Source organism: Cinclus cinclus, chromosome 26, assembly GCF_963662255.1.
Source record: "Cinclus cinclus chromosome 26, bCinCin1.1, whole genome shotgun sequence".
Taxonomy (NCBI): Eukaryota; Metazoa; Chordata; class Aves; order Passeriformes; family Cinclidae; genus Cinclus; species Cinclus cinclus.
Genome location: NC_085071.1, coordinates 3,611,800 through 3,632,677, shown reverse-complemented (window position 1 = coordinate 3,632,677; position 20,878 = coordinate 3,611,800). Strand labels below are relative to the sequence as shown.

At 48.7% G+C, this 20,878-nt stretch overlaps 2 protein-coding genes across 3 annotated transcripts; both read right to left on the bottom strand.

The window, feature by feature from the left end:
* Nucleotides 1-982: 982 nt before the first annotated feature.
* On the bottom strand, nt 983-3,004 carry YRDC (yrdC N6-threonylcarbamoyltransferase domain containing). The gene is made up of 5 exons (XM_062509063.1): nt 2,520-3,004; nt 2,241-2,355; nt 1,818-1,937; nt 1,498-1,640; nt 983-1,174 (listed from the first exon to the last, which is right to left on the bottom strand). The coding sequence occupies exons 1-5, from the start codon at nt 3,002-3,004 to the stop codon at nt 1,111-1,113; spliced, it is 927 nt and encodes a 308-aa protein (XP_062365047.1). The 3' UTR covers nt 983-1,110.
* Nucleotides 3,005-4,059: 1,055 nt separating this feature from the next.
* MTF1 (metal regulatory transcription factor 1) lies at nt 4,060-20,824 on the bottom strand. 2 transcript variants are annotated; one of them, XM_062508871.1, is made up of 11 exons: nt 20,745-20,824; nt 20,035-20,499; nt 15,436-15,674; nt 14,488-14,619; nt 13,867-13,940; nt 13,229-13,362; nt 12,616-12,693; nt 11,911-12,013; nt 10,789-11,348; nt 9,932-9,998; nt 4,060-9,833 (listed from the first exon to the last, which is right to left on the bottom strand). In XM_062508871.1, the coding sequence occupies exons 2-11, from the start codon at nt 20,446-20,448 to the stop codon at nt 9,439-9,441; spliced, it is 2,196 nt and encodes a 731-aa protein (XP_062364855.1). In that variant the 5' UTR covers nt 20,449-20,499; nt 20,745-20,824; the 3' UTR covers nt 4,060-9,438. The 2 variants fall into 2 exon arrangements, with proteins under 2 accessions (XP_062364855.1, XP_062364856.1); XM_062508872.1 differs by having other exon boundaries at nt 20,759-20,795.
* Nucleotides 20,825-20,878: the final 54 nt, after the last annotated feature.

Genomic DNA, 20,878 nt, shown 5'->3' with positions numbered 1-20,878 from the left:
GGACAGGCAGGCTGGACAAGGGGTCCTGTGCAGGCAACAGGATGTGACCCCTCTGATTGCCCTCAGCCCCTTCATCTGCCAGGATACTTGACTGGGAAAGGCAAGGCAAGAGCAAAGATCACACAACCACTCTGCAAATGACAGTAACTCACCCAACCTGGTGCTTTGGAAATTTTATAGCAGAAGCTCCAGCCAGCCAATGACGACTCTGGGGTCAGCTGTGTGTGCAGTGCCTGAGACAGCTGCCTGTGAGCAGTACAACAGAGAACTCCTCCACGGCCATCAAGACACTGGGAAGCCATCCCAGTGCAGGCTGTGCAAGGGCTGGGTGCAGGCAGGGGAGTGGCCCTGGTGCTCCACACCCGTCCCACGGGGACCCAGAGCTGAGCTGTTCTGCCTCGGGACAGGATCCTGGCTCCACACCCCACACCGACCCCTCCTTGCTTCCCAGTGATTTCACTTTTCAATCAGAGATCAATACCAGTGGACACTTTCACACATTCCCTGTTTACTTCAGCTTAGCACCATTTCAGAGCAAAATCAAAAGAGAATTCTACATTTAAATGAAGGAAGATCATCATACCCAGAGCTTATTTCCTTCTTTGCATTAGGAGGAAGCAGGTTGTTCTGAGCAGCTCTAGCCTGGGTTATCTGATTACTGTGAATTCTCAGAAGCACTGACAGTTTCATCTCAGTAGGTTTCAATCACATTTAGAACAGAGAAAAGCAGCCAGAGAACAGCACAGCTGTAACATCCTCAAAGCTCCAAACCCCTCTACTCCATGTCTGCTTTCCTTCCAGTGCAGATAGCATGGGATGAATACTCAGAAGTGGGTGGAGCATACAGGGCCTTCCCCACACCATCCTATAAACAATTTAATTTTCATAATCACTGTATTCGCAAAGCCTGATCAGGATAACAGAACAGACATTTGGGAATGCTACAGCAACACGAAGAGGTCAGAGAGCATTTTCTAGTCTTTCTTTTCTAAAGTTTTTTTTTATTTATCTTGACATAACCCATCGACCTTATTAAACAAGGCCATGATCACCCACTCCTGAGTGCACAGGCACACAGTGCCCAGCTCCACCAGCTCCCAGTCCCAAGGGTTAGGAAGATTCTGGTACCAAGCCATACTTCTTCTTCAGGATTTCAACTGTGGGTGTTAGTGCACTGCAGGGAGAAACAGAGCCATCAGAACAAAGAGTTTGGAGCATTTTCAGGGTAAGAGCAATCAGCAAGACACAGGATTGCACTTAGAGCCTAGGAGAGCATGAACTCCAGAAACTACAGCTTCACACAGAAGCTGCGAGAAAGGGGAATTTCAGAGCTCCTGAGGATTTCTCTGTGTGCTCATAATTAGGTTAACATAAATGGGAAGGTGGAACTGCTGTGGGAAGTGAATCAAAGCAAACAAAACAAAGTGATGTATGACCCACCCCTATCCAAAAGCTTTATTTCATTTAAAGCACAGGAAAAGCCCCAGCTACACTCACCAGCCAGGCCGGATGATGGAGAATTTCCCCGACACAGATAAATCAACCACAGTTGACCCCAAGCGACACTCTGGGCTCTGGACATCTCCTATGGGGCCTCCATCAATGACCAAGGACAACTGAGGCCACAAGTCCTGGAATTCCTGCAAGAGAGCTGTGGGTAACAGTCCTGACAGCAATTCGTGAGTATTATTTTTAAAAAATAAAAACACAGCAGCAGAGCAACCCTTGGTTTATTGCTAAAGTTGAGTTCAACTGAGAGAGCCTGGGGCTCTGCCAAACTGCTCCAGTGATATGCCTGAGGGATGAAAGAACCTCACCAACACAGTCAGGGTGCTGCCCTGGGAGCTGACGTTGGCGCTTGTCAAAGCCAGCGGTCCCGAGCAGGCACGTGCCAGGTCTCTCATGAAGGGATGGTCTGGAATGCGAACACCAACCAGCTGCAGGGAGGAGAGGAGGGTTTTACACACAGAAACTGGTTTTAATTTTGCATTGCCTGAAGCTCTCTTTACTTAAAGCTGAAACTCCAGAGAAATGACAGATCTACACCCACTGAACCAGCAATAACACAATACTTAAGTCAGGCCCTAATGCTGTTTTATGCCATGTGCAGGTCAGTCACAGGGAGCAGGACAACACAGGGACCACTTTTGGGGACAGGTAATGGCAAATGTTACAGCAGTGACACAAAACCAGCCCCCTTCCCCTGAAGCCCTGAGATCAATCCTGTAGCCACGACCTACCGATGTGAATGGATTCAAGTCTTTATTTAGCTCTTCTGAGCGCTGTAAGACCAGGGTCACTGGTCCCGGGAGCAAGTCCCGCAGCAGCTCATCGGGAACATTCACGTGGCAGTACCTGCAGGGACAGAGACAGCGGGATCAGGGTACTGCACACGGTGTCGCCCGGGCCACTGGAGCTCGGGCAGCGCCGGCACGGCCCTCCCATCCCTTCCGTGGGGCTCCGGGTCCGCGAAGGAAGGAGCTGCATCCCCGGGGATCTCCGGGCAGGCCCGCGCGCACCTGTAGAGCCGCTCCACGTCCCCGAGGCAGATGGCGAGCGGCTTGGCGCCGTTCCGCCCCTTCAGGCTGTAGATGCTGCGCACCGCGGCCGAGTCCTGGGCCAGGCAAGCCACGCCGTACACCGTGTCCGTGGGCACCGCCACCAGCCCGCCCGCCTGCAGGGCACCGGCCGCGGCCGCCACCGCCTCCCTCCAGCCCGCGCCGCACCAGGCTTCAGCGGCGGGCTCCGGCTCCCGCCGCCACCGGCCGGGGCCGCCGCCCTCCGCTCCGGCCCAGCGTAACTCGACTGGGGCGCTCCCGCCGCCGGCCCGACCTCCCCCGTCCGCTGGTTCCCCACGAGCACCCTGCGGGTCGGGCCGGGCCCCGCCGCCGGACGGCAGCAGCACCAGGCGGGCGCGTCCCAGGGCCGGGCCCGGGCCCAGCCCCGGCCCCACCGCTCCCTCCGCCGCCCGCGCCAGCGCCAGCACCCGCGCCGCCCGCGCCATGCGACGTCACTTCCGGCGCGGGGCCGTGACGGAACAGGCAGGGCGGGGCGGGGCCGCCACAGCCGTTCCCATGGCGACCGGGGGCGCGCAGGAGCCGCGCGCGGGCCGGACGGAGGCGGCGGGAGAGCGGCCGGTGAGGGAGGGGAGGAACGGGAGGGCCGAGGGGATCGGGGAGGAACGGGAGGCACCAGGGGCATCGGGGGCTCCGTGACCGCTGTTTCCGCCGTCTCCCCGCAGGTTCCGGACGACCCGCGGAGGCTGCGGGAGCTGCTGGAGCGGCGGCAGCGACAGCTGCGGTCCCGCATCGCCGCCTGCGAGGAGCTGACGGCGGCGATGGCCGCGCTGCGGGCGGCGCTGAGACCCGGCCCTGCCGGCGGCGCGGGGCCCTGAGGAGCCCCGGGACCGAGGATCGGCCCCGCGGGAGGGACCGAGGGGTTTGGGGCTCCAGGAACGCCCGGGCGGTGCCGGGGGAAGGGAACGCAGGGACCGGGGACTGCGGCACCGCCGCTTTCCCCCGTCGTGGCCTTGGAGCTCGCTCGGTCTCACGGCGCTCGTGCCTTATCGCATTAAATTCACACTTTAAAATAAAGCGAGACGGGCTCGGTCTGTATCTTCCCCCGTGTGCTCCTGAGGAGGAGGCACAGCCGCCCGCGTGGTCCCAAGGTTGGTTCTTCCCTGCTGCTCTGGGGTCGGGACCAGCCCGAGCAGACGCTGGCGGGGCTGCAGAGGCACAAACCTTTGTGTGCTTTTCCGTGGCTCCTGCTCAGCCCCTGCCCAGAGCCAGCCCTGCAGGCACAGAGCCGTGACCTGGGCAGGAACCCGCAGGAGGAGGATGGAGCTCTGCCATGGGAGATTGCCCAGCTCTGGGTCTCAACTCCCACCCGCATCTCACGGCACCAGAGCGGCCAAGCTGGGCCGGTGCTGGGAGAGGGAAGAGGGTGAAAAGGCAAACTCTGCCTTTCAGGATTGGAATTCCTTTTCCTCAGGGGACGGGGCCTGACGCTCACATTCCTCTCCCACAGAATACTCTCAGGAAAAACTATTATAACACAATGTTTAAATAAGCATTTAATTAGGATTCCATTAGTATTAATATTGCTTTCAATTCCAAAAAGGTTAATTTCCACTTCTTTGCAGATATTTCAAAGTACAATATTAACTTCATACAAAATGAGCAATTAAGCAAACACCATTATTTCACATTCTTCAAAAAATACAAATTCATATTTACTCTTTTGGGTTTTGGAGATGCTCTTCCTTTGGAAGTACTGTACCTGTAACTAACATCTTCACATTGCTCAATGTAAGCACATTTGTTCCCATGTTTCAGAGTTAAATAAATTCCTTTATTACCATACACACATTCTTGAGAAACTGGGGTTTATAGTTCAGCTGTCTCTAAAGCCCCAGGCAGTGCAGCAGCTGGAGCTGCCCCGGGTGTGGAGCCGGGCTGGGTGAGGCAAAACAGAGCAGAGTCAGCCCGAGCAATGGGAGGACAAGAGAGCCACAAACCAGGAACACCAGCGACTGCAACTACAGCACTGCAAACACACCCTCGAGTCTGCTGGAAAAGGTCATGTGGAAAAAAATCTTTTTTTTAAGAAAAAGTAGAAACTGCATTTATTTGAGATAGTGTACACTGCATAATGAACCAAATTTTGGCCAGCTTGCACACCACTGCAGCATGGTTTGGGGTTTCACCTAGTTCCAAAAACACACACTTAGACTATGTACACTACTACATAAATATCCAGTTTAATTTGCATTTCTCAGTGCAGACACAGAATCCAACTTCTAGAACATGTGAGAGATATCAAGACAAGACACAAAAAAGTTCAGCCCTGTCCATGAGAATTGACTACAGGTAACATTTATAAAAACTTGACATTGCTTCCAAAATATGTTACGGAAAAAATAGTATACAATTAAAAACTCTGCAGTCAGAAATTCATAGGGTTTATTAAAGACATGCCCTTCTTTTTTGCCTTACAGTCCAAACTGACTCCAACAGTTCTGCCCAGCTAGCTCAGGTAACTCCTGCCAAGAACTTTTCACCCACTGATCTCAAATCATTTCGCAGAGACAAGACCCTGTCCTCGTGTGGGGAGGATCCGAGGCAGTGCGAGGTTCTGTGCCTTGCCCAGTGTCTCCCAGCCAGCAGTGGAAGTGAGAACTCGACACCAGAGCTCGTCTGCTCTGCCCCACTGACCCAGCTGCCTCACCTCAGGAACAACCCAGCAAAACAGCTGCTCATCTCCAATCCCCTGCAAGGACAGCTACCCTGGGCTCAGCTTCCCTGCAGCTCCAGCTCTGAACCCAGTTTATCTTGGAGTAGGAGTGCTGCAAACAGTTCACAGCGTTGATGCAGATCAAGGACAACGTTGTGGATGGCTATGGCCATGCCACCCCCAAGGAATAAGGCAGTAACAGGACATCAGAAACCATCTTGAAGACAGAATTCAAAGGTGCAACATGCCTGTTTGAAAGCAGCTTGTCACTTGTGTTCCCACGTGGGTGCCAGAACGAGGACAGGGGAAGAAGGACACACATCAAGGGACACAGCATGTCCAACAGGAGTTACAAGCAGCCCCCAGAAAGCGTGAGAGAAAAGGCTGCTGAAGCACAGTGCTCTCAGAGGGTTATTTGCATAGATTGGACGTTTGCTAACGATGCATAATTTGTCTGGGGCACGTGGGAAGGGCAGCACAGCACCCACCACACCAGTTCTGTCAGACAGACACACACAGACCACGCGGGACAAGGATCTTTAGTTACAGGTATTGCACCAAGTTAAGTGCTCATCTTTGCACACCCCTGTTAACTTTTACTCAGAGCAAAAATAAACTTTGTGAAAGTATATACAAAAGAAATTGCAGCAATTGGGTTAAAGATAAAATAACCTAAAGTGCATTTTAGATACCAGTATGAGGTTCTGCAAACTTGTCTCCCTGGGCACACTCAGCATTACACAGGTGTCCAACTTGTACTTTGTTCCATGTAATTCAGTACCAGCATTCAATCAGTGATGATTTTCCACCCCACCCCCCACCTACAAGCACAAAAAGCAATTTCTCCAACCTTCAGCTGCATGCCAAGTCTGCTTGCTTGGTGACCAAAGCTACCAAAGTCAGTAGTTGACCCCTTCTATATATTTAAGCTTCTACAGCCATCTAGAAACTCTGTGACCCCCACTAGCACAAACAGGTAACCCAGAGCATTGCAGTTTTGCTCTCTGCCTATAATTAAAGGGGTTCATGCAGACTTTGCAGAGGCAGGCACGCTGCTCCCAGAGGCTCCAGCACATACCCTTTTCTGGGAATCCAATGTCTCACCACATCTGTAAGGGCAGAAACTCTCCCTTTTATTAACCATGTAATAGTGAGTATACTAAATGCTGGGACAGCAAGGAGAGAACAGGAAAATCTCTGGCCTTGGAGAATGTCAGGGCTTTGCTGCAGATGCCCTTGGATCTCCTCCCATCCCAGCATGCACAGACTGCCCTGGAGCAGTCTGATCACACAGTACTGGGGATGATGATGCAAATGTGAAAACATCTCAGACAGACGAGGCACAAACACTCTGGAAAGCAGATGGACAATAAACAACAAAAGCACACACCTGTAAAACACAGAATCACATGCTCCTGCCTCAGTACAAGCTCTAACCAGTTCTACCTGAATTGCAGCCTGCCTGATGCACATATAAAAGGGCAATGGCAAACCCAATGCATCAAAGAACCAGCTGGATGTGGTGCTTTTCCTGGAACACAACAAAAAAAAATCCCAGTAGCTGTGAAGAGAAACAGCAGAGATTGACCCTGGGCACTGCTGCCCATCACTGCAGCTCCACATTGAGCTTCCCAGTTCAGAGACTTTGGTAGTTTCTTCTACTCATTTCGTCACAAAAAGAGTTTCTCAAGATGCTCTCTGGTCCAACCAGAAGCATGTTTTAGGTTGACTAAGTCATAAGTAGCAAAAGTAAAAAAGCCTCCCTGAAGGCTGTGAAGGCTCACAAGTGGTTGCTAAATTGCCCAGCTGTCACAGTGCAGGCCACATCTGGGACCCTTGTCCCCCATGAGAGGTAACCCCCATAACTCCTGGGGAATCTTCACACTCCTGTATCAGCTGTCTCCCACAAGCACACATCCACACCCCCTCACCCTCAAACACCACAGCTGCACTTAGCCAAAGAAAATGCCCGAGGCCACAGTGAGAGGCACCAGAGGGACCCCACAGAGCTCCAGGCAGCGCTCACTCCCCTCCCAAGTGCAGCTCTGTGCAGAGCAGCTGGCAGGAGACTCCTCTGCAAGGACAGTCCCAGCCATGCAGGCTTGGGACTATGTTTTTTGTGTTCAACGCAGTTCTTGCTGCCATGCAACCCGACTGCAGCACAAAATGAAGCTGTAGGAGAAAAGCAAAGGGGCCATCACCTCGCTGCCCTCCAAGGACTGCCCTTACAGGAACAAAACAAGAAATGCTTTGTTAACCTGTTTTGTGGATGCCAAACCTTGCTGCTGCAGGACTTGCAGCACTGCTACAACAGCCCTGCCACACACCCAGAGGAAACACCACCAGCACGCGTGATGCCCTCGAGTCCACCCCCGCAACTTCCAACACCACGCTCTGCCCTGGCACAGACACACGGCGTGTCCCAGGCATGGAGTGCTCCTGGCACACAGTTCTTTCCCTTCTGCCCTTCATCAGAAGCAAGCTGTCCAGGAGGGGAAGGCCAATTCCCTTCAGTCCCTTTCCACCCATGCCTGGGCAGTGCATTCTCAGGGGAACAGCACAAGAGGTCGCTGAAGCCAGTCTCAGTGTTGGTCAGGCTACACTGAGCTTGTCACAGGAGGACTAAATACCTTCAGTTCAGGAGGTGATCTCCTGTGATCACCAGGCAGCACTCACAGGGTTCTCCCCTCCCTGGAGGTACAGAGAACAGCTCCGATCAAACACAAAGAGTGAAAGATCTCTATCCACTACAGTTTGCATTCCTAAATTGAGTGCAGGGACACTCCCCACTAATTGGCTTGCAGTCATTATCTTTGTATCTCACTAATGACAACACTGTAAACTGAATAAAGACTATTTAATATTCTTTCCTTTAACACAAGAAGACTGACAGCCAAAGCCAGAAAGATGGATAAAAACTATAAAATTACATCTTTTAAAATAATGCAGCATAAATAAACCATTTAGAATGAGACTGCATTTATTGCAACATTACAGGCTTTTTGGTGGAAGGGGGGGTTTGGATTTGATTTACCCTGAGTAGGTTAGAATATAGACTCTCAGTTTGATAAGAAAAACTATTCTGTTGCGTAACATCTTTAAGTCAAGAAATAGCCCAGTGCACAAAAAGCTGGCATTGCAGTAGGCTGGAAGCAGAGTCAGGCAGAAATTATATAGCTCACTGGAAAAAAAAAAAGAAGCATGTAGGGACAACTGAAGGACAAACTCACCGAATTCAAACTGAATTTATGCTGAATCTTTCTCAAAAAAATTTTAAGGGTTGTTCTTCACAAAACATGATAGTAACCAGCAAAGGCACCGTGCTCCTGATTTAACAGTCCCAGGGTTAGGATGATGACTTGTTGCTGAACAGAGCCTAAGAAATCAAAAGAGCAGCAGGCACCAACCTGACCACACCTGGGACCCACTGTACCCTTCGGAGAGGCCAAGAAAACAGACTCTGGAGCCAGAGCCAACAGTGGCTCCAACTGTGCTTCCATGCTGTGACACAGTGTCTGCGACACACTTGAGTCCTAGTGGAATTAGACGAACAGATCTATCAGGGGCACAGGGTACTTGTGCCCTGCTGAAATAAATTCCCCCAAAGCTCCTGGAGCCTTTAGCAAGAGCATTAGTACACAGCAAAACCAGGCACCAGCTCCTCATCAGGTACGTGACAATCGCATTCAAATCACACTGCAGATAAATCCTCCCCCAGCTATGCCATTTCCTCCCCCTGCAGCCTCCTTTCCTGGGCTCCCCTTTAGTGCATGGTTAGTAGAGACATGAGAGACAGAAGAAAATTAGAGACCCAAGAAGTTGTAACAAAGACCCACTTGCTGCCAGTACCTTAATCCCAAAAGTAAGTGATGTGCAATTGGAGACAAAGTAACCCCCCTTTTCCTTTTAAAATCTTTTTGCACACGAGTAACCTTAACTTCTGTGTTCACATATGACAAGCAAAAGTGACAGACAGTGCAGCCAAAACAGTTCATATATAACTTAGCTTTTTTTTTTTTACCTTTTCTTTTTTTTAGATAGAATCTCAAAGGTGGATGTACCTGGGACGTGACTAAGATGACATCCGTGAAGCAGAAATAAGCCACAAAACTTCCAAAGAGGAAGGAATAACAATCGATCCTTCAGTTTCTGCTTCTAAGGAGAAGGGTTTTACCCTCCAGGTGCAAAAGAAAATCTGGAACATCTTCACTTAGAGAAGCTGCTATTCAAACCAATTTCTTCCTCACCCTGCAGTAGTGCTTCGATTGGAATTACATTAGACGGGGTTTCAGGACTTTGGAGGGACAGGAAGTCCGATACATCCATGGCACTTAAAGTTTCAGTCTGGGAGTCTGAAGGGTTAACTATCTGACTCCTCTGCCCACAAGAAGGAGGAGCAGAGGAGGAAGGAAAGGTCTGAGGCTGCAGCTGGGAAGCTGGCTGCTCCAAAGCTTTTGAATCAGGTGAGGAACATTCCTTCTTAACAGTGGAGGTGGCTTTGTCCTTGGCAGAGTCTCGGCAGGCACACTGGCACTGGCAGGCCTCCTCCTGCTTTATAATAATAACAGGAACGCTGAGACCAATCTGCTGAACGGGGTTTCCTGAAGGTGAAACAAAGACAAAACACAATGGAACCACATAATTTCACAGCAGGGAGAGAGAAATCAGCTTTGTTAAATTAGTTCAGTGTCACGCTTACCTGTGCTACCAGCTACTGGTAATGCAGTGGTAAAAAACACCTTTTCTACTACTTTTGGAACTTGTGGCTTTCAAGAAAAAAAAAAACAAACAAGAAAAAAGTGTGAATTGACTCAAATCAAAATTCTACTGTTCAAATTCTAAACAGCTATATATATATTCCAAAGAGACACACAGGAAAACGGGGCTCAAAGTATTGTTTCAGTGGTCCTAAAGATTGGGCATAATATCCCCTGCATTATTTGCTGGCAAACTCAGCTTGTGGATTTTGACAATTCAATGACTGAATTCTTAAACACTGCTGTGTGTGCTCCCACTGCCTGTACCTGCAGCCATTCACTCATGTCCACCTAGAGCTGAGAGCCTAAAGTGATATTGTCAAAGAGAAAACTCCTGAAGTTTCAGCTATCCAGATTTACTGGAAAACCACATTCTCTTTTCAGAAAAATTCTTTTCACTATCAGTCAAAATTAGGCAGAGATAGAGATTACAAAATGCCTAAAAACAACCTTTACAGAGGCTTTTGTGCTTCTATGCATTAAAAGTAATACATCAAGGCCCATGTATATCAGGGCCTGGGGATGCCCTGTCCTGGATAAACACAGATACCTGCTGGCAGAAGTCCACCACGAGGGGAAAGAAGAAAGCAAGACCTTTCTGTACCTTGGGTTTCTCTACTTATTTCCCTGCCTATTAAAGGGGCTGCATTGGTGACATCTATACACATTAACACAACAAGCATCATATCACACTGCATCCTGGGGTTTATCTTACAGGTTTGACCCCCTCCCTTTTCAAAAGCAAGAGCTCTAGTAGGAATGGTTCAAGCTGTTCCAAAGCCCTGCTGGATATACTGACCATTTGTTCTTGGCTTTGTGGGGAACCAGTGGCACCATTTAAGATCCATTGTAAGTTCTGCTCTCCCATGACAATGCTGGACTGCAGAATGGCGGTGTTCGGAGAAGGAGTAATGGTTATAGTGGGGTTACTGGTCAAAACAGGGTTTGCACCAACAGGCACAGTCTGAACTACAGCTGGCAGGGGCTCAGCAGCACTCGGGGCTGTCGAGGCAGGAGCCCCAGCAACCACTGACAGTCCCTGTACAAAGGGCTGTGGTGGAGGCTGGGCGTGCTGCAGGAAGTCTTGGTGACTGGCTGCAAACGGTGTGCTGTGAGGAACAGGCACTTCTGGGGATTGTAAAGCAGTTGCAGGATTCCCAAACGCAGCTGGCCGGGGGCTGGGTGCTATGGAGGAGGGAGCAGCAGGTGCTGCCGAGGCTTGCAGCGTTGCCTGCGCGGGCTCAGGAAGGCCGAGCTGCAGGACCAGGGGGAGGGACAAGGAGGCTGCGTCTCCAGCTGGGGGCGGGACCGCAGCGACCGGGTCTGCATCGCCGTTAAACCCTTCAATCAAGGAAGCCGCTGAAAGAGAAACACAAGAAGTATAAATACATCTGTTCTCATTAGGTCTGAATAAACTGCTTTTTCAATGAACTCATCAGCTAGCTGATGGATTTTTGCCAAGTAAAGAATTACCGCGTTCCTAACTTCAGACTAGTGCTCGAAAGCAACCCTAGACAGTGAAATCTAAAAGTAGCTGCAAATTCAGGAAGTTGGTAACACTGGGCTCTACAAGGAGCCTGATTAGGCTCACCAGCTCTATCTAATTAGCATTTTATCAGCCAGGCTGTGCAGCAACTTCAAGAGGGAACCTTGAAAACAGGATGACGTGGGCTGCTTAAGAGCTCCAGTGCCAGTACTGCAGGACAGTGTGCTGGGTCACCTCCCCTGTGACCGAGTGTCACACCACCTGTGCACACCATGCATCCCAACACCAATGAATTTCAACACTGAAGTTACAGTACTTTTTGCTTATTAAAGTTACACTGGGCATTAAGCTTCAGTTTGGAATGCTGAATTCAGTACAAGCACGCAGAGCTTGCCAGAAAGTTCTCTTTAATAGAACTGCAGATACAACTGGTACCTGTCTGCTGAGAGTCATCCGGATTTGCAGTGTGGTCTGGGCTCTGAAACATAGACTCAAAGATGCTTGCTGGTGAGATTGTGCTGAGGTCCTGTCCATGTGTCTGACAAACAGCAAACAAAGAGGAAGACATCAGACAATACATCTCAGGTCTCCACAAATCCCAGTCAAGCAGCATGTGTATGTCAGAAACAATACTCCAATGAACCAGTCACCCTCAGGAATGGTAACAAATATAAACCTTACATGCTGTAAATTTACACCTAGTTTTTATTACCTATAATCCAATTTACCAACATAATGAGCAAACCCCTACAAAATGAAGTAACTTCTTCAAAAATAATATATATTCCTCTGCATCCACATTTTGTTTAACCCTTATTTCTTGCAGTACTCCATAAGAAACAGACATTAACTGGCTGCTTGCAGAATTCTAGTCACCCACACTGCTTGGGGAGCAGAACATACACGAGAGCTGCACCCTGCTCCCACGCCACAGCACAAAGAACAGCACAGTCTCCTCAGCATCTCATTTTCCTCTATGCAAAATCTAAGCTCAGTCAACACTTATCAAGAAACAAGAACACTGTTATGGTAAAATCAGATGCAGAGCTTTCTACAGCAAGTTGAATTAAGCACTGCACATTTTGGAGGACAAAATCAAAACTCAAATGAGGATGAGGCAATTCCAGGACAGTAACTCACTGGATTAGAGTTCTCCCGCAATTCTGAATCTGTTGATATGAGGCTTAAATCACTCAGACAAAGTGAGTGACTTGTATCCTGTGAAAAAGAAAAACAATTAGAATTATATATTCAGGTCAGCAATAATTTAAATTTCTCTTCGCAGTCCATACTCTGCGTATATGGGACCCAGGTCTCAGTTCTAAAATTTAAAAGGAGCAAGATTTTTAAACAAAGGCTATTTTTAGCAGCTAGCAAGGATCCTTAACATCTCTGCCAAAGTACTTCCAAAAAGTCATATAACCCAGAATTTTAAATTAGCATAGGAACAAACCAACTTTTAGAAAATAAAAAAAATTAAACCTTCCCAGGTAGTAATTTTAGTTACTATCTATTTTACTTCACAGGTTTACCCCACACTATTGATTCCAGCTGAAGCACACACAAGGAAAGCAGCCTGATGGATGCAACTGGACACATGCACATGGGGCAAAGTGAGCACTTCCAACTCCCTTTGAAAATTCCACTGTTAAACGTTACACTTTAAGTACAAGCTACAGACCAAATGATTTCTTCCCCAAGGTATGGTTTATATCCACTTAACACAGAAACATTAAGCAGAAGTGCTACTAACCTCAGACACATTGTTATTGGGAAGTGCATTATAGGTATGGCCCTTCTCATGACCTTTCATGTGACTCTTGAGACTGTACTGGGTACTGAAAGTCTTCTCACAACCATTGCTGGGACAGAAGAAGGGTTTCTCCCCTAAAGGCAGCACAGAAGACATTTAAAAGACTTAAAAACATCCTATCAGACACACACTTTGAAAGCACCTGGGAGAGCAGTATTTCATACAAACAAGATGTTGAAAGCCCCTTCGCATATTCAGTATTCCTGGGAGTCCTGCAGTCCAGTATTTATTGTTATGTATCACTACTGATACATTTGTGAAAACAGGTCTTGAATTCAATGAATGTGTCAAGCATAAATATAACTGCATAAACGGAAAATTTGGATTGGCCTGACACAGGTGCAGGAGTTTGCACTTGGCCTTTTTAAACTCATGAAGTTTCACGTGGGCACACTCCCCCAGCCTGCAAAGGTCTCTCTGGATGCCATCCCCTCCCTCACACGAGTCACCTGAGCCACTCAGCTTGGTGTCACTCCCATATTATATGTAACTATCAATTCATATTAGGATTCTGAATGTTAGCATCAACTCAATAAGCTCAATTTAAGAAATATTTCTGAAAATAACACAGAACTTACCAGTATGTGTTCTAACATGTGTTTTGAGGTGGTGGCTTGCAGCAAAAGCCTTTCCACAGCCATCATGCTCACACCTGAAGGAGGCATCACAGGACAGTCAGCATTAGCCCCCTTCAGTGCATCAGCTACAACCTTAAATCATGCTTCACAATAGTCCAGCACTCTAAAAAGCAGGCCCAAAGCTAGGCTCTGTTAGCAACCAGATATTTCCCAGCAGATGCTGTGTGTGCTACACACATCATAGCAGGGCTCTGAGTAGACTTTAAAATCCAAGCATGAAGGCAGTATTTGGGGGGGAGGGGGGGTGGGGGTGGTTTCCTTCATGGAATACACATTGCATCCCAGCAGAGAGCAGCAATGTGTTTTAAAAGATGCTCATCATGGCATAGGTTTATGTTTTAAAAGCTACCTTAACTATTCTTGTCTTTTAGGACAATCACTGCATGCACTGTTAAAGGCAGCTGCAGGAGCTCGAGAACAAACATGCTCCAATGCCAGCCAGCCACCTTCCCTTATTTCTCAGGAGAACACCATTCCATTCAGAGCAGTAACAGCTGCTTTTTGGCACAGGTACCTCATCACCTGAGCCACAGTAGCCAGAAACGCCACCCAGCAACTCACCGAAATGGCTTTTCTCCTGTGTGTGTTCGGATGTGCTTCCTCAGGTCACTGTGCGTTGTGAAGTATTTGCTGCAGCCTTCTGATTCACAGTTAAATGTTTTCCCTGTGTGAAGCCTTTGATGTGCTTTCAACCTAAAAAACATGTCCAAAAATCCCCTCAGAACTGGTAGGATAAGGCAGCCCTGCCCTGAGGCAAGCAAGCCACTCTTTCAAATGTGCAGCACAGGATCAAAGGCATAACATATCCTGAGAAGAAGGTAATGAGCTCATGGAAGTGACTACTATCAGTTCCAAAGACCTCCAAGAAATCCGAGAGACCCTTGTGCTCATGCACCACCTTCAATGCTATTGGAATATAAAGAAGCCACCACAGTCCTGTCATCCTACCCTTTGTACAGCACTGCCACACTTTATATTCATAACTGTACATGGAAGAAGCAAAGCAAATGTACTCAAACACAAAGCAGATGCAACTTGCAGAACAGCAACAGCCATACCTACAAGAAAGAGCCTTCCCACCTGTAGTGTTGAGTATCTTCTCACCTGTACAGCGTGTTGAACGTCTCTCACCTGTACAGCGTGTTGAACGTCTCTCACCTGTACAGCGTGTTCAACGTCTCTCACCTGTACAGTGTGTTCAACGTCTCTCACCTGTACAGCGTGTTCAACGTCTCTCACCTGTACAGCGTGTTCAACATCTCTCACCTGTACAGCATGTTCAACATCTCTCACCTGTACAGTGTGTTCAACGTCTCTCACCTGTACAGCGTGTTCAACGTCTCTCACCTGTACAGCGTGTTCAACGTCTCTCACCTGTACAGCGTGTTCAACGTCTCTCACCTGTACAGCGTGTTCAACGTCTCTCACCTGTACAGCATGTTCAACATCTCTCACCTGTACAGTGTGTTCAACATCTCTCACCTGTACAGCGTGTTCAACATCTCTCACCTGTACAGTGTGTTGAATGCCTTCTCACAGCCCTGCACGTCGCACTCAAATGGTTTCTCCTTGGTGTGCACCCGGACATGGATTTTGAGGCTGTAGGAGGTGAGGAAGGCCTTGCCACAGCCCTCCTGGTTGCAGACAAAGGTGTACTCCCCCCGGTGAGTTTTCTGGTGTGTGCGCAGGTTGCCAGCGGTGCTGTAGGTGCGGGGACAGCCCTCAAAGGTGCACTGGTAGCGTTTAACCTGAAGGACAAAATGCTGCATGCTTAATAATTTTGAATGATTTCTGGAATCCAGATATGGATGTAGTCCTTTGATGCAAACATCAAAGACAATGCAACAGATTTTGACCCCAAAGCCCACCCCACCCCCGCCCCCCGCCAAAAAAAATTTATGGACGCTTAATTCTCTGACAACATTTCTGCTGTGCTCTGTGATGAAGGAGTGGCACATGGGAAAGCAGCTGGCCTTGCAGAAGAGAAATCTAACAGAAGGGGAAAAAGGAAAAACATAATCCAAATTTTTTCTAGCTAAAAATCTGATAAAACAGTTGGAAAGAACACTGAGGAGCCATCAGACATGTCCACTGGTAACCAACATGTGTAGCGGCTGCATTTTTATCTGATGCTTCCTGCAGAGCTACTTATTTGTGGAGCAAGGAGACAAAGGAGAATGCACAGTCACAGTGCTCAAACCCACTGCTCTGTGTGCTGAATTACCATCAACACCTTGAGCAAAACAATTGTTACCATCTCCCACGGTCTAAGCACCAGTCCATTCATTATTTCACTTTACCCCAAAGCAGCTTTTACTGAGCCTTGTTCTTTCCTTCTGTGGTTACTGAAACAGTCAGTGCCTCAACTGTAATGGGTCACATCAGGTCACAAGGACACCCAAAGGTGTCTCAGATTTCTCAGTAAGTCATTGAGATCCCTAGGACATTTTCACATGCAACTAGATTTGGTACCTTCCCTACTTCTTCAACAGACACAAGGGATTGTTTAGAACCTTCCAGTGGGCAGGTGGTAACACCTAATGAAATCTCATCCTCCCTTGTGAAGAAGAAGGACTACACCCCCTGATCTGCCCGAATACAGTTTTCCTCCACCATTAATTACCAGACTGATGGCTTCCATTTGACTGTTAAAGTCCAGAAACCTCGACACCTAAAGGTGATTGAGAAGCCCAAGAGACAACCTGGCAGGTCACACCAGCTATAAAACAGGTTCTAGAAAGTCCTTCATAGTGAATGAGAAATCACTACTTGGTTACTTCCAACCTGTTTTGTAGGGGACAAAATTGCCAGAAAAGGAAAGTTCTATAAAGCTGAGTGATCTTTTGTGTATCTCAATCCATGGTCTCTTGCTGCTCCCACAACAGGCTGGCATTCACCTTCACCCTGCCTCAACAAAACCTTCATATTTGGAGAATATTAAACCCTCATGAGACATACAAGAGACTTTTACACAGAGCACAGAAATACCTTAATATGCTGGGTTTGGCTGTGATAGAATTTGTTTTCTTCACTTGTATAGAGCATGCTCTGGATTTGTGCTCAGCACAGGACTGATGATACAGATATGGATTTTTTTTTTTAATGCTTCTCATTCTGCCCCACCAGTAAGGGGTTGGGGGTACACAGGGAGTTGGGAGGGGACACCCAGGACAGCTGACCCTGACTGACTGAGGCATATCACAGACCAAGTGATGTCATGGTCAGTATAGAAAGCTGGGGAAGGAGAAGGAAAGGGAAACATTTTGGTTTCCCCAGTCTCTGTTAGGTGTGCTTGACCCCAGCTCTCCTGGGCATGGCTGAGCTCCCACGTGCCAGGGGAAGCAAGGAATTCATCCCTTCACATTTTCAGCCAGCCACTCAGAGAAGGAAACAATAATTTCACTCTAAGCAATTTGCCCTTAATTTACAGTGCAAATCAGGCAGAAGTTGCCACTAAACGGCCAAGAACTGCAGCATGGCTACAATGCAGTTAGGAAGTCTGGCTGTGCTGAGGCAGCCACAACAAAAGAGCACAGAGCAGTAACACCAATATCAGAAATGACATTTTATTACGTGAGGAGGGTACATCATCCTCCCCCAGGATCACCAGATCCAGTACAATTTGTGCATCAGTGCTGAAGTGAATGTTCCCTGTTACAGCTTTAAGGCAGCTGGAAATTTAACACTTTACAGAACATCCTCCCCTGATACCTCCCGTGGCACACAAGGGATCTGACACAGGAAGGAACTACCTGAAAATCAAGGGAGGGTTCTCTTAAGCTTTCAAGGTGTTTACATTTAGGTCTAGAAGACAAAGGACAGTATTAATTACAGATTCAGCTGTTTGGTTCCTAGCTGTCACTGCCCATGTGTAAGGGAAGGTGGCAGTAGCAATGTCACTTTAATGGCCTGAACTCTGACAATGGCCTTGCAGCCCTTCCCCTCCCTCAAAGGCCAAATCTTTCTTTCACAAATCCATCCAAGCACACCACAGGCTGCAGCAATATAACCACCACATTCTGAGCAAAACAAACCCTTCTGTGAAGCACCCCAGCATTTAATTATCTTTTCATATTAGCACATCAATACACTGTACACTGCTTATAGTGTTACACTGCTTACACAAAACCATCAAGAGATTTATTTGAAAGCCTTGCAGAGACAGCAGCAAGAGCTCCAGGCTGCCACAGCACCCAAGCACAACAGAAAACAAACAAGGCAGCAGAGACCAAGCCCTGGACAGGCAGGACAGGGCCCAGGAATTTTGAAACTAAAGGCCATGGCTTTTGGCCAAGGATAGTGAGCTGCTGGCTCTGCCAAGGGACACTGGAAGAGCTGTGATCCAGCATTTACCTCAGAAATGGGAACTTGTTGTGCAATACCAACAGGGCTGGAGGAAACAGAGACTCACACCCTGGTTCAAAGTCTACAGTAACTGCTCTGTTTGCCTTTAACTCTTCCTGAGCTCACCATATTCCCTCTAAACGGCTACATTTTCTGTGTCACTGCTGAACAAAGAATAACTGAATTTGAAATATGAAACTGTAACCATGTTTGCTCTTAGCAAAATAACTCCAATGAGTGATGTATAACAGAACATAAAAAAGCCAAAGGTAACTAAAGTGCAAAATCCCCTTTCAGCATCATAAATGTCTAAGGCTGAGCTGAAAGTCTAAGACTTTAAAGCAATTATCTCAAGTGTTAAAACCATTGCAGACATTTTGGGAAGTACCAAATAACAGAGCTGCTGATTTTTAGAGAAGAGCCAGATGTCTGAGAGCTTTAGAGGTCTCCTTTCCTCACCTCCAGACAATTTATCAGCCCTTTGAAACAGCAGGCAAAAAGGCCTTTCACACGTGCTCAGGGCTCAGTACCACTGCTTCCACATTATGATATCACAGCTCTCTGTTCCGGGAAATTCATTCCAGAAAGGGAAAATAAATTCATATAAAGCATTTCACTAGGAAATTCCATATCTTACAAACCTCCTCTAAAAAGCAAGAGTGAAAAAATGAATTTAATTGCACATGCAGCAATTAACCCTGTTTAGCTCCCACCCTCTGCTCTGGGAGCAGCTCAGGGCCCCACAAAGAGGAAAGAGAGTGAAATACTTCAGCAGCTCCAGGCTGCAGAAGCTGCTAATATGAGTAACTGACAGGAGGAGACTCAAACAGGCTTGCTGAACACGTCTCAGTCCAGAAGTTCCCCAGCTGCAGAGCTGACACCCCCCAGGACCATCTCCCCAGCACTCAGCCACAATGGTGATAGTTCTGTGCTGATGGACAGGACTCAGCGTCACAGCCAGGGCAGCCACTGACACTTGGACTCATCACCCCTCACATAACTCAGGCAGGCCAAAAGAGGAGCACTAGGCTATCCCTGAGCTGGTGTCACAGTCAACTTCTCTTTGCTCTTCCATCCAAAAAGAAGAGTCCCAGGATGAGCCCTCCCCACTGTGCATCCAGATAGAATTTATCAGGGAAACAGAATGAAGAGTAAAGTCCATTTTAACCATGCAGGCTGACCTGAGCTTTCAAAATACATCAGATGGCAGCTTAAAGCTTCCCTCTTCTTCTCGCAGTCTCCCTGTGACACAATAAAACTACAAGTAATTTAAAATTTGGCATCTCACATTTGGTACTCCAGTTCCCAGCAATGACGTGGCCCATAACTGTGACCTGAATGTGCTTTTTTCGAGAATGTGGCCAATTCCAGAGTAACAGCTCAGGTTGTTTCAGCTGCCTCTGAACTCACAAAATAATGACCAGACCAGAAGAAAACCTGAAGATCACTAAAATCACACACAAAGATTTGTCAATGCCACACCCTCCTGCCATCCAGTGTCACAAAGTGCCTTCTGGCAGGTTCCTAGGGCAGGTGGTGTCACACGGAGGAGGGACAGCCCTGGCAGTTCAGCTGGGACACGGTTCTAGGAGAGGCTGGGGATGACAATGAGAGCAGATTTAGTGGAGGGCAATTCACTCCATTACATAAAACCCCTCAAAAACGAGCAAAACTACTGCTCCTCTCCTGAAGGACAGCCTTGGGAAAGCCCATTTTCAAAGCCTTTAAGGTGCACAGAACTCAGAATCACATTTAGCTACTCACTTCCTTACGCTTGGTTTCTGGACACTCAGACTGCAAAGTGAGTGTTGCTCCTTCGATGTTCCTTGGCATGGGAGTTGAACCAGGATTTATTGTAAGATGAATCTGATCTGGAGAAATAATATGTTGCACATAACCCTGTGACATCCCTTCATGATCTGCTATTAAATGAAATCCTTCTTCATGACCCTCGGGTAAAAAAGGCAAGGGATCACCACACTGTCCTTCATCCTCCTCATCTTCCAGAACACTGTGGTCCTGCTCTATGAGCACAGTTGTCCTGTCATACACCGTCCCGGACGAGGAGGACACCAGCCCGTTTTTGTCAGCAAACCTCATCATATTTTCATCTTGGGTTAGGTCGTCTTCCTCCGCTTCATAGTAGATGGCGTTGCCCTCGGGACTGTTCTCGCCCATGGCTCCGCGCCTCTCACCGCGCTACCGGGAGCTCCGGCCGGAACGGCTCATCTGCAACAGAAGGACGGGTGCGGGGGGGTCAGGAGGCCGAGCCGGGCCCCATTCCGCTCGCAGACACAGTCCCAGGGCGGCCGGTGGCGGTGGGGCCGGGCCGGGCCGGGCCGAGCGCCGCGGTCCCGCCCCGAGCGCGGCGCTACCCCCACCCGGCCCGGTCCCGCGATGAGCCACTACGGCTGCCTACGCGAGCCGCACTTCTTCGGCTCTGCTCAGTTCCTCCCTTCCCCTGTCCCACTCACCCCCGCCCGCTCACCGGGCGCCGGCGGCGACTCCTTCCCCGCCCCAGCGCCACCATGATCGCCGCGACCCCACTTCCGCTTCCGGCCGCGCGCGGCATGCCGGGAGCGCCGCGCCCGCCGCGGGGGCTGACGGG